The 17,182-nt window shown below is 45.9% G+C and overlaps 7 protein-coding genes across 7 annotated transcripts; 3 read left to right on the plus strand and 4 right to left on the minus strand.

Moving 5' to 3' along the window:
• Positions 1-793: 793 nt before the first annotated feature.
• N7483_002190 (Nonribosomal peptide synthetases (NRPS)) lies at positions 794-1,624 on the minus strand (the record flags this gene model as incomplete). Its single annotated transcript, XM_057085627.1, has 3 exons — positions 794-1,017; positions 1,080-1,412; positions 1,519-1,624. 3 exons carry the CDS (start codon positions 1,622-1,624, stop codon positions 794-796), a joined length of 663 nt encoding a protein of 220 aa, XP_056951776.1.
• Positions 1,625-2,248: 624 nt separating this feature from the next.
• N7483_002191 (Nonribosomal peptide synthetases (NRPS)) lies at positions 2,249-2,683 on the minus strand (the record flags this gene model as incomplete). Its single annotated transcript, XM_057085628.1, has 2 exons — positions 2,249-2,362; positions 2,420-2,683. The coding sequence occupies 2 exons, from the start codon at positions 2,681-2,683 to the stop codon at positions 2,249-2,251; spliced, it is 378 nt and encodes a 125-aa protein (XP_056951777.1).
• Positions 2,684-3,178: 495 nt separating this feature from the next.
• Positions 3,179-4,012, plus strand: N7483_002192 (Nonribosomal peptide synthetases (NRPS); the record flags this gene model as incomplete). Its single annotated transcript, XM_057085629.1, has 1 exon — positions 3,179-4,012. The coding sequence occupies one exon, from the start codon at positions 3,179-3,181 to the stop codon at positions 4,010-4,012; it is 834 nt and encodes a 277-aa protein (XP_056951778.1).
• A 3,810-nt stretch (positions 4,013-7,822) lies between these two features.
• N7483_002193 (uncharacterized protein) lies at positions 7,823-9,191 on the minus strand (the record flags this gene model as incomplete). The annotated part of the gene is made up of 3 exons (XM_057085630.1): positions 7,823-8,082; positions 8,146-8,772; positions 8,861-9,191. The coding sequence occupies 3 exons, from the start codon at positions 9,189-9,191 to the stop codon at positions 7,823-7,825; spliced, it is 1,218 nt and encodes a 405-aa protein (XP_056951779.1).
• A 1,324-nt stretch (positions 9,192-10,515) lies between these two features.
• On the plus strand, positions 10,516-13,461 carry N7483_002194 (uncharacterized protein; the record flags this gene model as incomplete). The annotated part of the gene is made up of 1 exon (XM_057085631.1): positions 10,516-13,461. One exon carries the CDS (start codon positions 10,516-10,518, stop codon positions 13,459-13,461), a length of 2,946 nt encoding a protein of 981 aa, XP_056951780.1.
• A 30-nt stretch (positions 13,462-13,491) lies between these two features.
• Positions 13,492-15,076, plus strand: N7483_002195 (uncharacterized protein; the record flags this gene model as incomplete). The annotated part of the gene is made up of 2 exons (XM_057085632.1): positions 13,492-13,816; positions 13,887-15,076. The coding sequence occupies 2 exons, from the start codon at positions 13,492-13,494 to the stop codon at positions 15,074-15,076; spliced, it is 1,515 nt and encodes a 504-aa protein (XP_056951781.1).
• An 836-nt stretch (positions 15,077-15,912) lies between these two features.
• Positions 15,913-16,860, minus strand: N7483_002196 (uncharacterized protein; the record flags this gene model as incomplete). Its single annotated transcript, XM_057085633.1, has 1 exon — positions 15,913-16,860. The coding sequence occupies one exon, from the start codon at positions 16,858-16,860 to the stop codon at positions 15,913-15,915; it is 948 nt and encodes a 315-aa protein (XP_056951782.1).
• Positions 16,861-17,182: the final 322 nt, after the last annotated feature.

Here is a 17,182-nt window from a genome sequence, read left to right on the forward strand (position 1 = left end):
CTATCCTATAATAAAATAGCTAATACTAACTTTATAAAAAAGAAGCCTAATCCTATCCTATAACTCCTAAAGTCCTTTATAGAATACTTTATTACTATAAGAAAAGATTTACGACTATAGAAGATAGCCTATTGTGATATTCGCCCCAAGATTACCATGTATCTTTCCTTGCTTACATCATGTTACTGTTATGATCGCACATCACCTGATGTCTTTATGTTTGATTGTATATAAACTCCTGTTATTCTATACTTAATCAAACATAGACTTTTACCTCCTAAGATCTCATTTTATTTAATTCTTACTTTATTACCAGGAGGTTCGTTAACCATGTCTGGGAAATTTGAGCCAAGTATTACCTAAAAGGGTAATAGATTTTCCGAAATGGCCAGCAATCAATCAAATCGTATCTTAACAGTCTAAGTAGAAAAGGAGATCAAAAAAGACGGGGATGGATGTTATCTAAGAGAGAGAGAGAGAGAGAGAGAGAGAGAGAAATACAACGACAGCAAAATATAACAAGCGCACCAGGGTCGTAGGCAGGCATGTCTGAACAGGACGATCTTGCATCTGCACATGTGAATATTTTAAATTGAGTACTTCCTTATTTTTTTTTCTCCAAGTATGTCATTTGTGCAAATCCCTAGGTTGATCTAGCTATTGGAAGGAAGTACTTATTCCCACATCGCCTTGCCTTTCAGCAACCCAATTGCAATGATACTTAGCTCAGTCTTCAGAATCTTCCCACTGGCGTTTATGGGTAACTCATGTGGGACTCCTGCTTGCTCCCAATTCAGAAAACATGATCAGGAATTTTATGGCTGGTCACTCGGTTCCTCAGCCAAATTTTGATGTCCTTGGTTTTTAAGTTCATCTCGATTTCCTCCCCTCGCTGAATATACGCGGCGATGGTCTCGCCCCAGCGAGCATCTGGAACTCCAGTGATAGCGGTTGCAGCAATGCCTGGATGCTGCTCGAGAATCTTTTCAATGTCTGTTGGGGCAATACTTTCGCCTCCTAGAAGGGGAAAACCATTAGCAGAATGAACGAAAGGACCTACTCAAAGATATTCCTCTCACCCTTCTTGATCAAATCTTTCACTCTTCCCACAACCATACAAGCGCCGGATTTGCTTAAGGTTACAATATCACCAGTCCTGAGCCATGGCTGCCCCTTGGCATCCCTGAAAATCGCTTTATCTGTTTCCGGTTGATTTTTGTAATATCCGCTGAACAAGAGATATCCAGATACGAGAAGCTCTCCCCGGGTCCCTGCTGGAACTATTTTCAAGTCACTGTCCACGACTTTGGCGGAGGTGTGGAATAGAGGAGTGCCGACAGATGACCGATCATATAACAAGGAAACCTTAGAGGGGTCGGTCAAAAAGCTGATAAAGGAAAGCTCCGTCATACCTAGAAATGACAGTATTTTTGGCTCTGTTTCAAAGATAATAAACATCAAAAGACGTATCAAATGCATAGGCGAGCCCTTTCAATTCGAACTCATTATCAAGTTTACGTATCAGAGTTTCGGCAAGACTTGATCCAGCGATGATGCCGTTTCGAAGCTGAAGTTTTAATGGAGAGGCCAGAGTCTTCGAATGAGTAAGCATAGCTTGGAACATGGTAGGTACTACATTTATGACTATACACCCTTCCTCCGATGAGGCACGAAGGCTTGCCTCAGCGTTGAAAATTTCTGATGGAATAATGGTTGTACATCCATGCATCATCATTGCCAAGGGCCTGCACACTAAGCCAAAGCAATGAAACAAGGGAGGAAAGCAGCATAAAATATCCTCTGGTGTCAAACTAAGTCGACACCCAATCAGGTAAGCATTGCCGTTAGTCAAAATATAATCCGATGTCTCACATAACGAACTTCAGGTTGGATACGAACTGATGTTTAAGCATTGCAGCCTTGCGAGGACCGGTTGTTCCACTGGTAAATTGGATAAATAACGGGATATGAGAATCCCCCTGTGTCCAATATTTGTCCAGAGAATGCAAATCAGGATAGATCTTACTCGGATCCACACGGCGAAACTGGTCCCAAGAAAGGAAATCACTCGACACCTTTTCGGTTGTGCCCAGTTGTAAAATGAGCGCGGTACCCTGGTATTTGTCCGCAATCTCTTTTAGAAGGGGGGTTTTTATTGCGCTACCCAATTCTGTCGGCCAAAAAAATCGCCTTTGGGGCTGTGACATCCCATTTAGCCAAATATTTCGCATTTTTGTGCACTCTGACATCAAAAGAAACAGGCCCAACCTATAAAATCAATCGTAGAAAGAACCTCTTCGGCAGTAAAAGTGGAATTAATAATGGTAAAGACGGATCCAAGTCCGCCAACCCCTAAGAATAACTGTACATATTCCAGGGAGTTTTCTGCCAAGATGACTACTCAATCTGATGGACGCACTCCATGAGCCAGAAGAGCTTGCGATATATCAAGACTCGAGTCAAAGAGGGATTGGTAGGTCAGAGTTGCATTCTGCCATCTCGATACCACTGCAAGCTTATCCGGGTGTTGATCAATCTGCTGTTGAAGCAACTTCCCTATCGTCAAATTCTGCAGAGATGGCTCGGTCGGACCATGAATGACAAACTCTTCATCCTTTTTAATATCCATTGCTGTCATTTGGGAAGCAACGGCTGTTTGTGTCGGGCTATTCAAGCTTGCCATGATGCCCAAGCAGGTCGCAATATCAACTTAGAGCACCACAAGTGGAGATCTTTTCACCCCAGACCCAGTCATCTTGAGGCAAAGGATTATCGAAATCAGCATGATACTAATACCTGTTAGTTGATCATTCCCTGTAAAATGCTGGAGCTATTACGTGCGTGTGCGTGTGTGTCGCGTCGCGTCGGGATATTCATACCCTGTTTAGGCAAGCACCCAAACTCCTCATGGCGATCAATGCTGTCGGAAATACCAGGAATGGCTACAGCTAGACTTCTAGGTCTATGTCAGTGATGGATTTACAATGAAACAAAAATCAGTCATGGAGTGTCACACTGCGGAGTAGATCTATATACAAATACCTTTTACAATCTTTAACCGATGCAGCTTGACCTATGCGGAGGTTGATGACCTCTCATCTTCACTAGCCCTTCGTCTTGTAGAGCTTGGGTGGAACTAGAAACGCCAGTCGCCGTGTGCTTTGAGAAATCCGGTTGGATGGCCGTTACCATCCTGTCTGTTTTCAAGGCTGGGGGCATATGTGCTCCCATTGATCCTGCACACCCTCGTGGCCGGATCCTCGAAATCGTTGATACAGTGCAGATTAAGGTAGCAGTAGCATCCAAACAGAGCGCTGGGGTGCTCAGGCGGCTTTTCAATTCCATCATCGAAGTCGAGAACCCTCAACCATCATCTGATAAGACAGGATTGCCCGAGCGCATCAGGAAGAGAGTGCAACCAGCAAACATCGCTTATCTGCTATTCACATCTGGAAGTACCGGGAAACTAAAAGGAGTGTTGATATCACACTCCGCCTTCTCCACCTCGATCGTACACCATGGTCCGGCTTTCGGTGCGAGTCCTGAATGGAGGACCCTTCAGGTTGCCGCGCACACGTTCGACATTTCCATGACGGAATTTTGTACAACTCTCGCATTTGGAGGCCGTATCTGTGTTCCATTCGAAGCTCACAGAACGAATAAACTCGCAGCAGCAATCACGGCACTGAATGTGAACGTTGCGCTGGTGGTGCCCACGGTTGCCAATCTCATTCCCCCAGAGCAAGCCCCGACACTGAAGACCCTTGTACTGGGAAGAGAACCAGTCACTAAGGAGACAATCTCAAGATGGGCCAACCCCTTAAATCTCACTGCTGGTTATGGACCGTCTGAGACGGCTGTATACTGCTCTGGAAATCTAAACGCCTCGGTGGACGCTCATCCCGCAGACATCGGTAGATTAATTGAAGGGACAATGTGGATTGTCAATGCCAACAACCATCATAGACTCGTTGCTATCGGGTGCACTTCTTGGGAGTGGATATTTCAATAATCCTGCCACAACCAACAAGGCGTTCGTATCAGCGCCGAAGTGGCTAGAAGACTTCAATCCCGCCAGTCCGTATAAGAGATTATACAAGACTGGCGATCTCGCACGATAAAACCCAGATGGTACGTTTTGCATCATCAGGAGAAGTGATACGCAAGTCAAGTTGCGGGGATTCAGGATCGAGTTGGGCGAGATTGAGAACCGGATCATGGAGGACAGGACCGTCGTCGCTGCCCTCGCCACCCTTCCCTCAAAGGGCCCCTGTACGCGACAAATTGTAGCCGCGGTCTGCTTGAGCCGTTCGGATTTGAGAAACCACATCAGTAAATCAGATGGCGTCCTTGAGATCAATATGGGCATTCTCAATCTGTGGTCTATCCTCGAGTTCTTAGATAGAAACTTCCAACACTAGTGCTAGTGGTAGAGTGCTCGTTATAATTTATAACTACCAGTTGACCGCTAAGAAATGTAGGTAATACTACATAATAGCAAATATTAGAAGCAAGTAGGCATCCGTATTTCAAACATTTTGAATATTTGAAGTTGACTCACCCCTAATCAAGTTGTTACTAGTCCTTACAAACACACAAATTCATGTTTATGATATAATGATTAGAGTCAAAATGTTTGCCAAAAAAAAGAAGAAGAAAAACCTTATCAGGCGGCTCTACAAATACAAAATACCTCAGCAAATTACACGGCGATCGCAGTTTGGCCAGAGTCCCAATACTACTCTTTAACTCAGATAGCTATTTTCCGCACATGCACATTTCATGCACCTCGGATCTTCTATCTTGCTTATAATCACTCCAACTAAATCAAGTTCTCAAATTTACATCGATGGAATCGGAGCACTTGAGTCGAAGCATCAGATACTGACTAGTATATTCTTAGTGATACAGCTTCATTGCTGACTTCCAAGGTTCCTCGCTATGTTTTTAATTGCCATCATTGCTCAAGAAGTGACTTTCTCCAAATAATATCGAACTATGTGCTAAGTCTTTATGTTGATGGTACAACAATCAGCATTCCAGACATAGGAAGCCTGAGGAAAGTCTCATGATATTCTGGGAGTGCCGCTTTTTACTTATGCCGTTCTGTAACTACAACATCAATTGAGAATTGGAAATCTACTTAGTCCGTAGCATGCGTGGCATAGATGAAGACTTGAAGAGCCCACAGGGCGGTGTTTATCGTGATCCACGGAGGTTCCGCGAAACCTGGAGCCCTGCCCAGGTGCCCAGGTGGTCAACAACAAGCTTTACTAATCTACCAAATCACATGCCTAGGTGAGTAGTCTTCATGCAACCCGTATCATCATAATTCATACATAGCCTTTCCTACAATATGGAAAATGGGGAAATGCTTATCAGCGGTAGGTGCTTGGGGAAGAGACCCGGAGAAGAAGGTGGAGTGTACGGTGATATCTACGGTCAGAACACGTCACATTTTTTAACAATGCTGCAACTTAATTCCACAATGAAACAAATAAATAGCCTCCAGGTAGCTGGTACATATTTCACAACTCCTGTGAAACAAAGTAGGCCCGATTCCGCAACTTCTGCATCACCCCCTTGGGCAACAGCTTCGATATATTTGCTCTCCTTTATTCTTCCACATCCTACTGGATGATTGGATTGGTATTTATATATTGATTGAACAAGTATCTATCCAATATGAATGTATAGTGTTTTTTCTATGCATCAATTCCCTTTGGAAAAACGGATAGGTCCTCGCTAAGCGCTTCCGGTACAAGCCAAAATTCCCAATCCACAGGATCCGGATTCGAGTGATAGATAGTGTTGTCATGATCCGACATCTATACATATTGTAGTGGGGTACCCTGTCCCCTACTACGCGTACCGTACGGGTATGATATTTCGGTACTGTTCATTCCTTACGTTATGTTGTGTTATTGTACGTACAAGATTGGCGTTCGATACTAGAAGACAATACACACCCTACGGGTAGTCCGGACACATTGTCTTTGTTGGTTGGTGTTGTTCTTTCAGTCTAGCTGGATCGACCCGTGTATCTCGAATACACTGCCTCACGGTTCCCCTCTTTAATAGATAGATCGCGCATCCTTCGACAATATCATCACTCATCGGTGGCTTCCGCGTGGATACCTTATTTCCTGAAGAGGCGTGCACCCCGTCAAGGAACACTTGAGCCTAATTAACCGGCTCGCAAGGATGCCCTGGTACTCACATGGCTCCTCTTTCCACAATACAGGAAAGTTGGTCACGAGTCCTGCGAAGGGATTTTCTGATAGGTATTCAGGCTCAACGCCAAGGGAACGTAGCCCCACGAAATTTCCAATGCAGGAAATAGTTGTGCGAGTCAGTTCTCCGGATATGCGTAAACGGTGAGAAGTAGGGGGTGTCACTAGTTATGAAACGAACTTAACTACACAAGCCATTCGGATCCCGCGTAGTCCGTACCTCCCTAAAAATCATTAACAGGGAGGCTGAGAGCATTTTTAGCCGATGGGCGAAAATAGAAGCTGTTAAGTCTCTCGAATAGGAAGTTCAATATGTGGAATACGCCGGTCCATATTCGTGGAAGGGGGCAAGAACTATGCGTGCCGGTGGTAAGTGGCATGTTCAAGGGACGAAGCTCACTAGCGTGGGGTCGTAAAGACCCCACGGGATAGAACTCGGACAAACTACGGCGATAACTACCATCTTGGTCCGTTCATATGCAGGGCGCGCACTCGATACCAAATAGGGAGTAGACAGTCGTTCTGCACGGCTTCGTCGGAAAATCCCGTGTTTGCAAATTCCCCATCCACTAGGGGCAACGCCAATGATCGCTTCCATTCCTAGCCCCGCTGTTTACCCTGACTCCCGGAGTTTGGAAATTCGCCGGCTAAGAGGCGCTAAGAAGCGCTAAGCACCAGGAGGCACTAGTGAACACCGCTAAGCATCACTAAGCACCGCTAAGCACCGCTAGACACCGCCCCTGGGACCGAGGACGTTATTTGTATTCAGAATTAGACAGCACCATGGGGTTGATCAAGCTAGGCACAGTATCAAGAAGAATCACCATTAGCCGTCGGGCAAAAGCGAGAGATACTGCATGGTGATCGATCCAGAGAGGTACAGCAGGCTTGATTGTACACTAGCCTATACGACCACTACCTTCTGCAATCTTCAAGTTTAATGTAAATGAAGGGATCCAGAAGGGTAGAAGGGCACGTGGAGTGGGGCATATACCCCTACCTCAGGCTTTGGCTGCATTAGTTCGTTCAGCCATAAGCCTCACTAATGCCTGCTAAGAATAGGGATTATTTCCCGTTAGCCCTCAAAATTAAGCTGGAAATTCCACGTGCGAATGGAGATCTGGAGATAGACACATGGGAAAATGGAGCTAATCTCTCGCTCCGGCCGGAGGAAGCTTTACCTCGGCTCTTAGTTTGCGCAAACAAAGTAATACTCCAGTGGAAGTAAATGACTTTCAATTGCCCAGGTGCACAATTGCATTGATCAATATGCGATTTCTTTACAATCTGGAAATCAATAAAATTTGGATCATGATGTCTTTCAGTAGTGGAGATTTGGTTTCACAGGCAAATCTTTATGACTGATTCAATAAACATGAGAAATAAGGGTGCAATTCAATAAACCTTGAATTATAATGAAATTTGTATCCTAAAAAATATAACTTGAACATTTCGCTCGGGTTCAGAGGTCGCTGGTTCCAAGGTTTAATTTTCAGACGACTTCCCAGTATACAGTAGATCAGGTAAATTCAATGTTTGTCCTCGAACTTCGAACCCGAGGCACTGGCAGCATCAAAACTTTAAGAAGCTCAAAACCCAGCATCCTTAAAAGCTTTCTTTTCGCTGGCTATAGGCCAGTACCAGACCTCCGGAAGACCGGCGAAAAACACAGCAGCTGACAATTCGTCATCCGATGAGACTGGGTTATTCTTCCAGTTGTACCATGCGGTAGCGAAAAATACATAGTTTTGGGCATTCAGAGCAGCGTACACGGCATCATACACCTCATCTGGATCATTGGGGATTTCAAGGATTCCCTCCGCTAGTTGCACGGCCTCGCCAACGTCGTCTTATCGGATGATTAGTTTCATCTGTCAGGTAAATATAGAAAGGCTTGAAGAGAGAAACTTACATGTATAATCAACCACGACATGAGGATTGATCGAGTCGTCGGACGTCCAGGTAGTAGTAAGATGAATCAATTCATGAAACATGGTGGAGGAGCTGGTCACGATTGTATTCAATCCTGTTCCTGAACCAGGTTCAATGGCAGTTCCGGCGGTCATGTCTGCTAGAGTGAGATATTGGAACACGGTTCCAGTCAAAATGTTGGGACAGATCAAGACAGTGTCTGCCATAACGTCATACGTCAGTTCAACCTCCACGGGACCCTCGGCTGCGTCTGTCACTGTTGTCGTAGTTTCCGAAGCAACATATCCAGGCATGGTAAGCCCATACATTTCACCCCCATTCAATGTGGTAGCGCAAATGTCCTGATCGATCTGATTGCCCATGAAGATGTATCTGTTCATGCTTGATAGATAATAAGGCTTGATTGTTCCAAAAGAGCTTGACGCTGAATTGCGCTGAGCGTAGATCGTGGGGTACAGAGTCTCAATTGATACTCCTTGGTCTTCAACCATGATGTTATTTTCGTCGACGTCTAATGCGACTGCACTCCAATCGAAAAAGTTCCCCATTGAGCCCTCACAAAATAAGTTGGCGGGGTAAGTCGGAGCGGTCAAATCTCCGTCTCCATCTCTGAAGAAGTCGAAGAGCCGATCAGCTGTTTCTGCGAGGCCCTTAGCGATACTCAATCATTGCTAGATAAGACTTTTCATTCCTACCTTGGAGAATTTCCCAGGATTCAGCATTGTCGACGACATTGCTATGATCATCAAAGGTAATTCCGAACCAACCCAAAAGGAGTTGGCGAGCCACATAGTAATCAGCATATTCCTCCTCGGTACTGAAAGCGGCATCCGAGACAAGGTCCATTGCCGCCACCATACCATCATACAAATCTTTGGCATCCGCCATAAAATCTGCCAGAACATCCTCGTTGCCTGTGCATTCTCCAGCACCAGTAGGGAAATCAAAATATCCAATATTGCTTAAAGCGCTAACGGACCGGCTCATCATCAAACCAATGATGAGCCAAAGAGACGTGGTACCCATTGTGAGCATCACTTTATTGGCAGAGGGTGCCAGTCCGGCTAGAGCTGACTCGAAGGCAATAAGAGTTTCAGGGCAATCAAAGAGAGAAATTGAGAAAGATAGGAAATGCGAAGTTAATTGCTGTAGGATTTTTCGTGCCGGGATGGACTTGCATATAAACAAGTAGAGCAGTGGATATCTACTTTATGCAGAGCTAAAATCTTACATTTCTTCCTCCTGAGAGAGCTAATGGCAAATTCAATTTTAGTGAATAGGATTACTACAGAGTAGATGAAAACTGTTTTTTTTTCTGTATAGCGTGATAGGGAATCCACCCTCGGAGATTAGGGGAAATACCGACGGTCGAACAGGGGGAGTCAAAATGGGTGGGTCTGCCATCGATACCCCATCCTTACCAATAGTGCAGCACAAGATGTAAAATAATGGCATACCTATTCAATGTTTTTGTTAACTGAACTATAGCATAACGGCAATCGTGAGGATTTCCAATATTCAGAGTTTCTTGTAGCTTCATGTTTATCTAGATGATCCCTTGGATTGATAGACTCGGAGTATTTCTATGAAGGATCCGTGAGTAAAACGGTGGCGACTAACATACTATCAAAGGATTTTTTAGCTTGGCCCTAATGTACCACGCGGGACTTGAATTGATAAGTCAAAGGATGCGCTTGGTCACTAGACGTCCCTCCTTCAGCCACTTATTTAGGCGCTACTATCAGATCCACATTGTGACTTCGGGATATCCCGCACGTGGGTGGTCCGGGAGAAATCATCCATAAGGGATTGACCCAGTCAACATACCAAGTATGATATGATCCGAAAATTCTCGCTCGCTCAAGTGCCAAGTCCCACTCGTCGGCGGTGCCGATGAAACAAACATTTCATTCCGTCAAAAGCCTCACTCTCTTCTTATTAAGGGGGAGTGGAGTAGTAGTATGGAAGAGCCTTGCCGAGGAGAATTAGTTTTCCCAAAAGTGGCATCATCGGTTGATAACATTACCGATAGGATTGCAAGCCTTTGACAAAGAGTAATTCGCAACAGCACAGATCGGTTGAGTAGCATGATCAATGCATAATCGACCTCGGGTGTAGCCTCCCAGAGGGAAATATAAAACCCGACGAGTCCCCAAGTGTCAACTTTCAAATAGGTAACGACGCTCTTTATCCGAGAGGGTGGCTCTTATAGTGGTGTCCGACACCAATTCTTCAATCGTTTGTCATTTCACATTTTGTTTCCTCGGTACTGTCACGTTTGGACTGCCCAGGTGAATCCACTCCTTCATTTCTTCCATCTCTTATTTTCTACGGAGCCCTGGCAGACAGGATGAGTCAATTATGGCAAATTGCATCCGTCTTCCTGGCTCTGAGCCTCGTTGCTGAGCCGGCTCTGGCCAGCACGGATTCTGCTGCTGTAATAGCTCGCGTGCAAAGACCAACCACCTGTCCTGCCACATGCTCTAGTTACGACCCCAATGAGTGGTATGTCTACTCCAGCGCATCCAGAGTCGCACTGTGTAATGAAACTATGTTGCTTGATTTCAATATCTTCAATGAATTGAACAACAGCCAAACTCACTCAACAATTCGCACATGTATCTCTGAAGATCTCAGCTTGCTTGAAGGCGGCTCTCAGGGTCTTCTGGATTCACAAACATATAAAACATCTGCCACTTACGAAATTGGTTCTTGGGGGTCGTCGGGCTCCTCGTCCAACCTTGAGGATGCGTCCGCTCTACTGCAGGATTTGGAGTCCTACATGACCGGCAACCTCCAGAAGTCTATTCTCTTTGGCTATTTCAACGGTATTGCTGCAGGTGTTTACCTTGGCGACGATCTGGCCCGAGCTGAGAACGTGGAATTCGCCATGCAGAAAATGATGAACACTAGTGGAGGCTCAAGTTACAGCGCGGCGGCCCTTCAGTATTGTGGATCTACCGCCAGTACAACGATGGGCATTGCCATTGACCTCACAGGTGATCTATCTGCAGTTCAACAACACGTTCAAGCATGGCACCAAGGATCATGCATTTCTGGCTTTGACGAGGAGGAATCTGCGTTATTCTCTGCTTGGGTCGCCAAGAATTCATCCTCATCTGTCACTGGAAAGACAAACAGCACGATCCTGTCGCGGTCTACTCGAAGATCGGGGTCAAACCATGTTTCCTCTGTGCATTCATCTCATACCATTGAGCGCAGATCTACTTGTTCCTATGTTGAGGTTGTCTCTGGAGACAGCTGTGCATCCTTGGTCACCGAATGTGGCATCACCGACGCGGAATTCTATGAGTACAACACTGCCTCCGATCTTTGCTCAACGCTCGCTGTTGGTCAATATGTTTGCTGCTCCTCTGGTTCTCTTCCTGATTTTGCCCCCTCGGAATACTCCAATGGTACTTGTTACACGTACAACGTGGAATCTGGTGATAGCTGTTCTGCCATTGCATCGGCCTACAGTATCACAGTGGATGATATCGATTCTTACAATAACAATACCTGGGCCTGGTATGGATGTGATGATCTACAGGCTGGTGAAGCTATCTGCTTGTCAACTGGTAACCCGCCCTACCCCGCGACAATTGCCAATGCTGTCTGCGGACCCCAAGTGAATGGAACTGTATTCAATTCTACCGACTCTGATACTTGGGGAGATCTCAACCCTTGCCCCCTGAATGCCTGTTGCGATATTTGGGGTGAGTGCGGTACTACCCCTCTTTACTGCAACGATACCCGTGCAGCCACAGGAGCTCCTGGAACGGCCGCTTCAGGCTCGGATGGATGTATCTCAAATTGCGGTACGGATATTGTCAATTCTGATACTGCACCTTCGACTTATAGTGTGGTGGGATACTATGAAGCAAGTAGTGTCAATCGAACCTGTTTACAGATGGATGCATCATCCATCGACACCTCTGCTTGGACACATGTTAATTTCGCCTTTGGAAACATTGCTTCTGATTATTCTGTCAATGTGGATGGGATGGAAGATATGTTTGAGCAATTTGTCGCTCTTTCTAGTGTTAAGCGCATGATGTCATTTGGTGGCTGGGACTTCTCCACAGACACCGACACTTACATGATTTTCCGTGATGGAACCGCTGCTGGAAACCGAGCAACGCTTGTGCAGAATATTGTTAATTTCATTGCCGACACAGGTCTTGATGGAGTTGATTTTGATTGGGAATATCCAGGAGAACCTGACATCGCTGGAATCCCTGCTGGAAGCTCGGACGAGGGAGATAATTATCTTGCTTTCTTACAAGATATGCGGTCTGCTTTGCCTAGCGATGCAGTACTTTCAGTAACAGCACCCTCTTCCTATTGGTATCTGAAACAGTTCCCTATTAAGGAAATATCGGAAACCGTTGATTTCATCAATTATATGACTTATGACCTCCATGGAACCTGGGATTTGGGCAACGCCTATGCTCAATGGGGATGCACAGCTGGAGATTGTCTTTTCTCTCATGTTAATATGACTGAGACAATGTGGGCGTTGTCAATGATCACGAAAGCTGGAGTATCTACAAACCAGATTATGGTTGGCGTTAGCAGCTACGGAAGATCTTTCCAGATGACAGAAGCTGGCTGTACTGCTTCCGATTGTACATGGAGTGCCGGTGGTGCTGCAGGCCCTTGCACTGACACGGTCGGCTATATCTCTAACGCAGAAATGAATGAGATCTTGGCAAGCGACTCCACAGCAGTGGCAACCTCTGACGATGTCTCTGACTACCTGGTCTATAACTCTACTCAATGGGTTGGTTATATGACAAATTCTACGAAGGCCAGCCGACAGGCAATGTATCAGTCATACAACTTTGCTGGAACCGCCGAATGGGCCATCGATCTTGAGCAGTTCTGGCCATTCTCCAATTCATCCAGCGATGGGTCCGGTGAGACTGGGGGACAGACCATTAGCGTTGATCCAACTATTTGGTCAGAGCCAACACCCATTGTCAGCTGCTCGCCGCCATGTTATATGATCATGCCACCTCAGCCCTTGACATCGGAGACAGTCATTTCTTTCCCTCCCTGGAACACTCATGTTACCTGGAGAGCCACAGAGACCTCTACCACAACGCTTGTTGATGGATACGTTGATACATTCTCTCTATACAGTACCTACACTGTCCCTACTCAGATTACAATTGCCCCGGTCACAACATCATACATCAATATGTGGAACCAGCAGATCACACCCGGTCAAACAGTCGTGTATCAGACAAGCTCCGTGGAGCCTTCGCCCTTCGCTATTACCTATACACCGTGAGTGCCGTGGACCTTTGAGTGTGATGAGAATATGCTAATCATTCACAGAACTGTTGGTGGAAACACGACCGTCATTGGAGGAACAACAAGCACCATACCCGCAGTCAGCTACTCGAGCGGAAACTTGACATACTTCAGTGCCTCGTGGACTGGTGTTTTTGGTGGAACTACCTCCGTCTACGATGGTACTACCCTCTCTCCGACTGTTACGACTGTGACACCTCATCCATACCCTACAACTACCAACACCCCCGATCCTGAAATCAACACAAAGAAAACTACTGTCAAGGCCACTTCCACCGGCGAATCTGGACCTAAATGCACACCCTCATTGCTCGAGGTTTGTGGTAGCTCCTGTAAGTTCATTTTGTTACTACTTAACTCTACTGCCTCATGTGCTGGGTTTTTGCTAATGAAACCCTTTAGGTGATTTGTTTTGCGTCGGAGGCTGCCCCTTATGTCCCCCAGGTTTTGGTTCGGGCAGTGGCTCTGGTAGCGGTGCAGGCGCGGGGGGTGACGATTCAGACAGTGAGACTACCGCTACCGAAACCGAAACCACAACCACAATCATTGCGACCTTTACTCTGGGTGCTGCTGGTTTTGTATCGAATGAAATCATCGAAATGCGCCCTACGACGACTGATGCTCTTACCTTCCTCGAGGCCATCGAATCTCAAGAGGCATCGCAGATCAATCGAATTTACGGCTCAGTCATCGTAACTCCAACACCAACGCCAACAACGACTTCAGGACCCCTTTGTGTGGCTGCACAAGACCCTGACAGTGGAAGCGATGACACCTATTGCTCTTGCAGTGGTACCACTGACTATGTCACTACAATGTCTGGATCGGACATTTGCGGCTACACGGTTTTACCAACCATGACAACTTCCAATCCTTACCCATACACGTTCACTGATCTCTACGGTGACATTGTCGCCTGTGCTTCCACGGGTCTTGTGAATGATGGCTACAGTGAGATCCCATACTGCAGTGGCTCTCGCACTACTATATGGCTCAACACTACAGAATTCCCTTACCCATACACCTTCACCGATCTCTATGGGGAGGTCGTCGCTTGTGCCAGCGAGGGTTTTGTGAATGACGGCTACACCGAAGTCCCATACTGCGAAGGCTCTAGTACTGTGCTTGTGAGCGCAACCGCAGCCCCAACTGACTCCTACCCCTGGGCCATCTGGCGAGAGTCCCAATATCAAGAAGAATGCGTCAGCGCCGAATGCATCGCATCATTGAATGGTGTGGAGGCTTATGGTGGACTCTACGAAAAGGACGACATTTGTGACGCATCTGATGAGTACATGGAGGTGGTTTATGACCCTGTGAATGAAGATTATCCGACTGGCATGTCCGATTACATGCTTTTCAAGAACGGAATTTGCGGAAGTGGTGTAGAATACTGGTGCAATGTTAGCTCCAGTGATTCGAACAAATGGAACTGCGCAGACGCGAATGGAGATAACACGGGTGAATGCACTTATGTGACCTATGATGCAGATACCACACCTTCCGAAACTTGTTATGTTACGGGAGGTGATAATGTCCTTTACATGATTGGAAATTGCACGGGTCCGTGGGACTGTGACCCCTCCAGCTGAGCCTGATACTAGAGGATCATAGAAGTTATCATTTCATTGATGTCGGACATATAGACCTCCCTCTATACGCCTATACAATTCAAACTGCTTTTCGAACTCAAGATACTTGCTTCTGATTCAAACCTGAGACTCCGAGGACAGCATGACAAGTACACAGACGCCTAATCGTATACTACTTCCCAACAATCGATGGGTTACAGTTGAAATAGCGCAATAATAGACAGTATTATATCAAACGCTCCGAATCAGTATTGCAACAGACTGGAGTGTGACTTGGATGAAAATTTCAAAGTCAGTTTCGCCGTTTGGAAGCTTTCCATCCAAAGTGTTCTCATCCCGGGTCATCCTGTGACGGGTCAAAGCGTGATATACAGTTCATGCAGATTGACAATCATAAGGCGCGGGGCTACATGGAGCTACTAAGAGTATGGTGGATAACCGCATGTCAATCCTTACTGTTGTATTTTGTTATTTTTTATTCTTTTGGTATTGTGTCGTCCTAGGTTCCAAGGTTGTCCTACTCTATAGAGCATTTTCGCCCTTTCCCCTCAATAGTCTGAATAGATGACAACCCACAAGTTCATGTTCACCTAGAAACCCTTTACACTGACATTTTGACATATATTAATGCGCAGAACGAGTATCTGCTTTGAGAACATCGATTTTCAAGATCCATTGTAGGCAAGAATTATATAACAATGCGGGACCGCCCGAGTTAAAAGATCCGCGGTCTCATTTGACCAGCGACTGATGCCAATTGAAGGACGATTTCTTAACCAAATAGATTTTCAAACATAAAGAGCCAAGATGAAAGTGCAAATGATCATGCTCCCCAATTAACAGAAAATCTTCTCTGGCGATCCAGAGGTCGTAACACAAGACCAAGCAAGTCCGTTCTTATCAATCATAAACCCAGATCCAACGTGATATTGGGCACAATTTTCGGGCCCGTGGTCTTTAGTAAGTGTCTGAAGATAGCTCAGAATATCCCCCCCTTGGTCAATATTAGCATCCTTCTGTGATGAAACCCGACACTGCATAGCATAGCCTGGCATAGCCTTTGATAAATCCACCGTCGCCAGTGTTTTGTAATTAGCGGGATCTAGACCATTGACCACGTCGCGAGCATTTTGATTTCCATTACTGCAGAGATGGATGTGGATTTGTTCTTCCGTGCGGCTGGTCACTGAGTTCAAAGCCAGAGTTCCAGAATTTCCGTAATTCTTCCGAATTGTGTTCTGTGCGAGATTAAACCCAACCCAATAGTCGGGAATTTGGTGCAATTGCAGGATTCCCGGCACCAGATAGGTGGTGGTCATTAAGTCGTTCGGAGCGTTAATCATCCATATTGGCGGTGTTTTTTGGCCGGGAGTAAGCTTTGAGGATGCAATACAGGTAATTTGCTCTTGTTCTTGCATTTTCTGAAGGCAATGGCAAAGCCCAGAGAACCAGATGTAGCAACCATTGCATTCGTTGTTGGCATCTACGCAGCCAGCACCACATACGTCTAGTTCGGCAAAAGACGTCACAGATCCTCCGTTACATTTTTGCGTACAGGTTTTACCGTTCGCATTACAGGCATTTGATGCAGGAGGAAAATCTGAGGGACATTCGCAGTTAATGACGTTCATGTTGGCGATGTCGCTGGATGTACAGAGGCGAACCAGCGTTGGAGACTCCGAGGAAGAATTCGTCGAAGACGAATTCCGCGCCAGAGTGCCTGTAGCTAGTACAAACAAAAGGGTAAAACCCCAGTCGACACCATCGAGAAAAGAAGATCTCATTGTGTAGATCAAGGTAGATTGCGTTCAAGTTTCAAGGCTTCAAAGAATATCGTACGACGGGTTCAAGTGTCTCATCACTTAGTGGAATTCCCTATACACGTACTTATACTTACTGATGACAACAAGCATCAATCGATGATGTAACAATACGAAATCGACTTTGTAGTCTCGATGGTATCTAGATGTACCCAGACGACTACGCATCCGCGGGTGTTGATGTCAAATAACAGAAGCGATTCGCCCACGTCAAATGCGGCCGAACCAAAGAGACAGTATGTTTGGAACTAGCTCGTATGAGCTGCATCCCGGGAACACTTAGAGA

This window comes from Penicillium malachiteum, assembly GCF_028827825.1.
Source record: "Penicillium malachiteum strain IBT 17515 chromosome Unknown utg000001l:1.0-8184562.0:1.0-8186909.0, whole genome shotgun sequence".
NCBI lineage: Eukaryota > Fungi > Ascomycota > Eurotiomycetes > Eurotiales > Aspergillaceae > Penicillium > Penicillium malachiteum.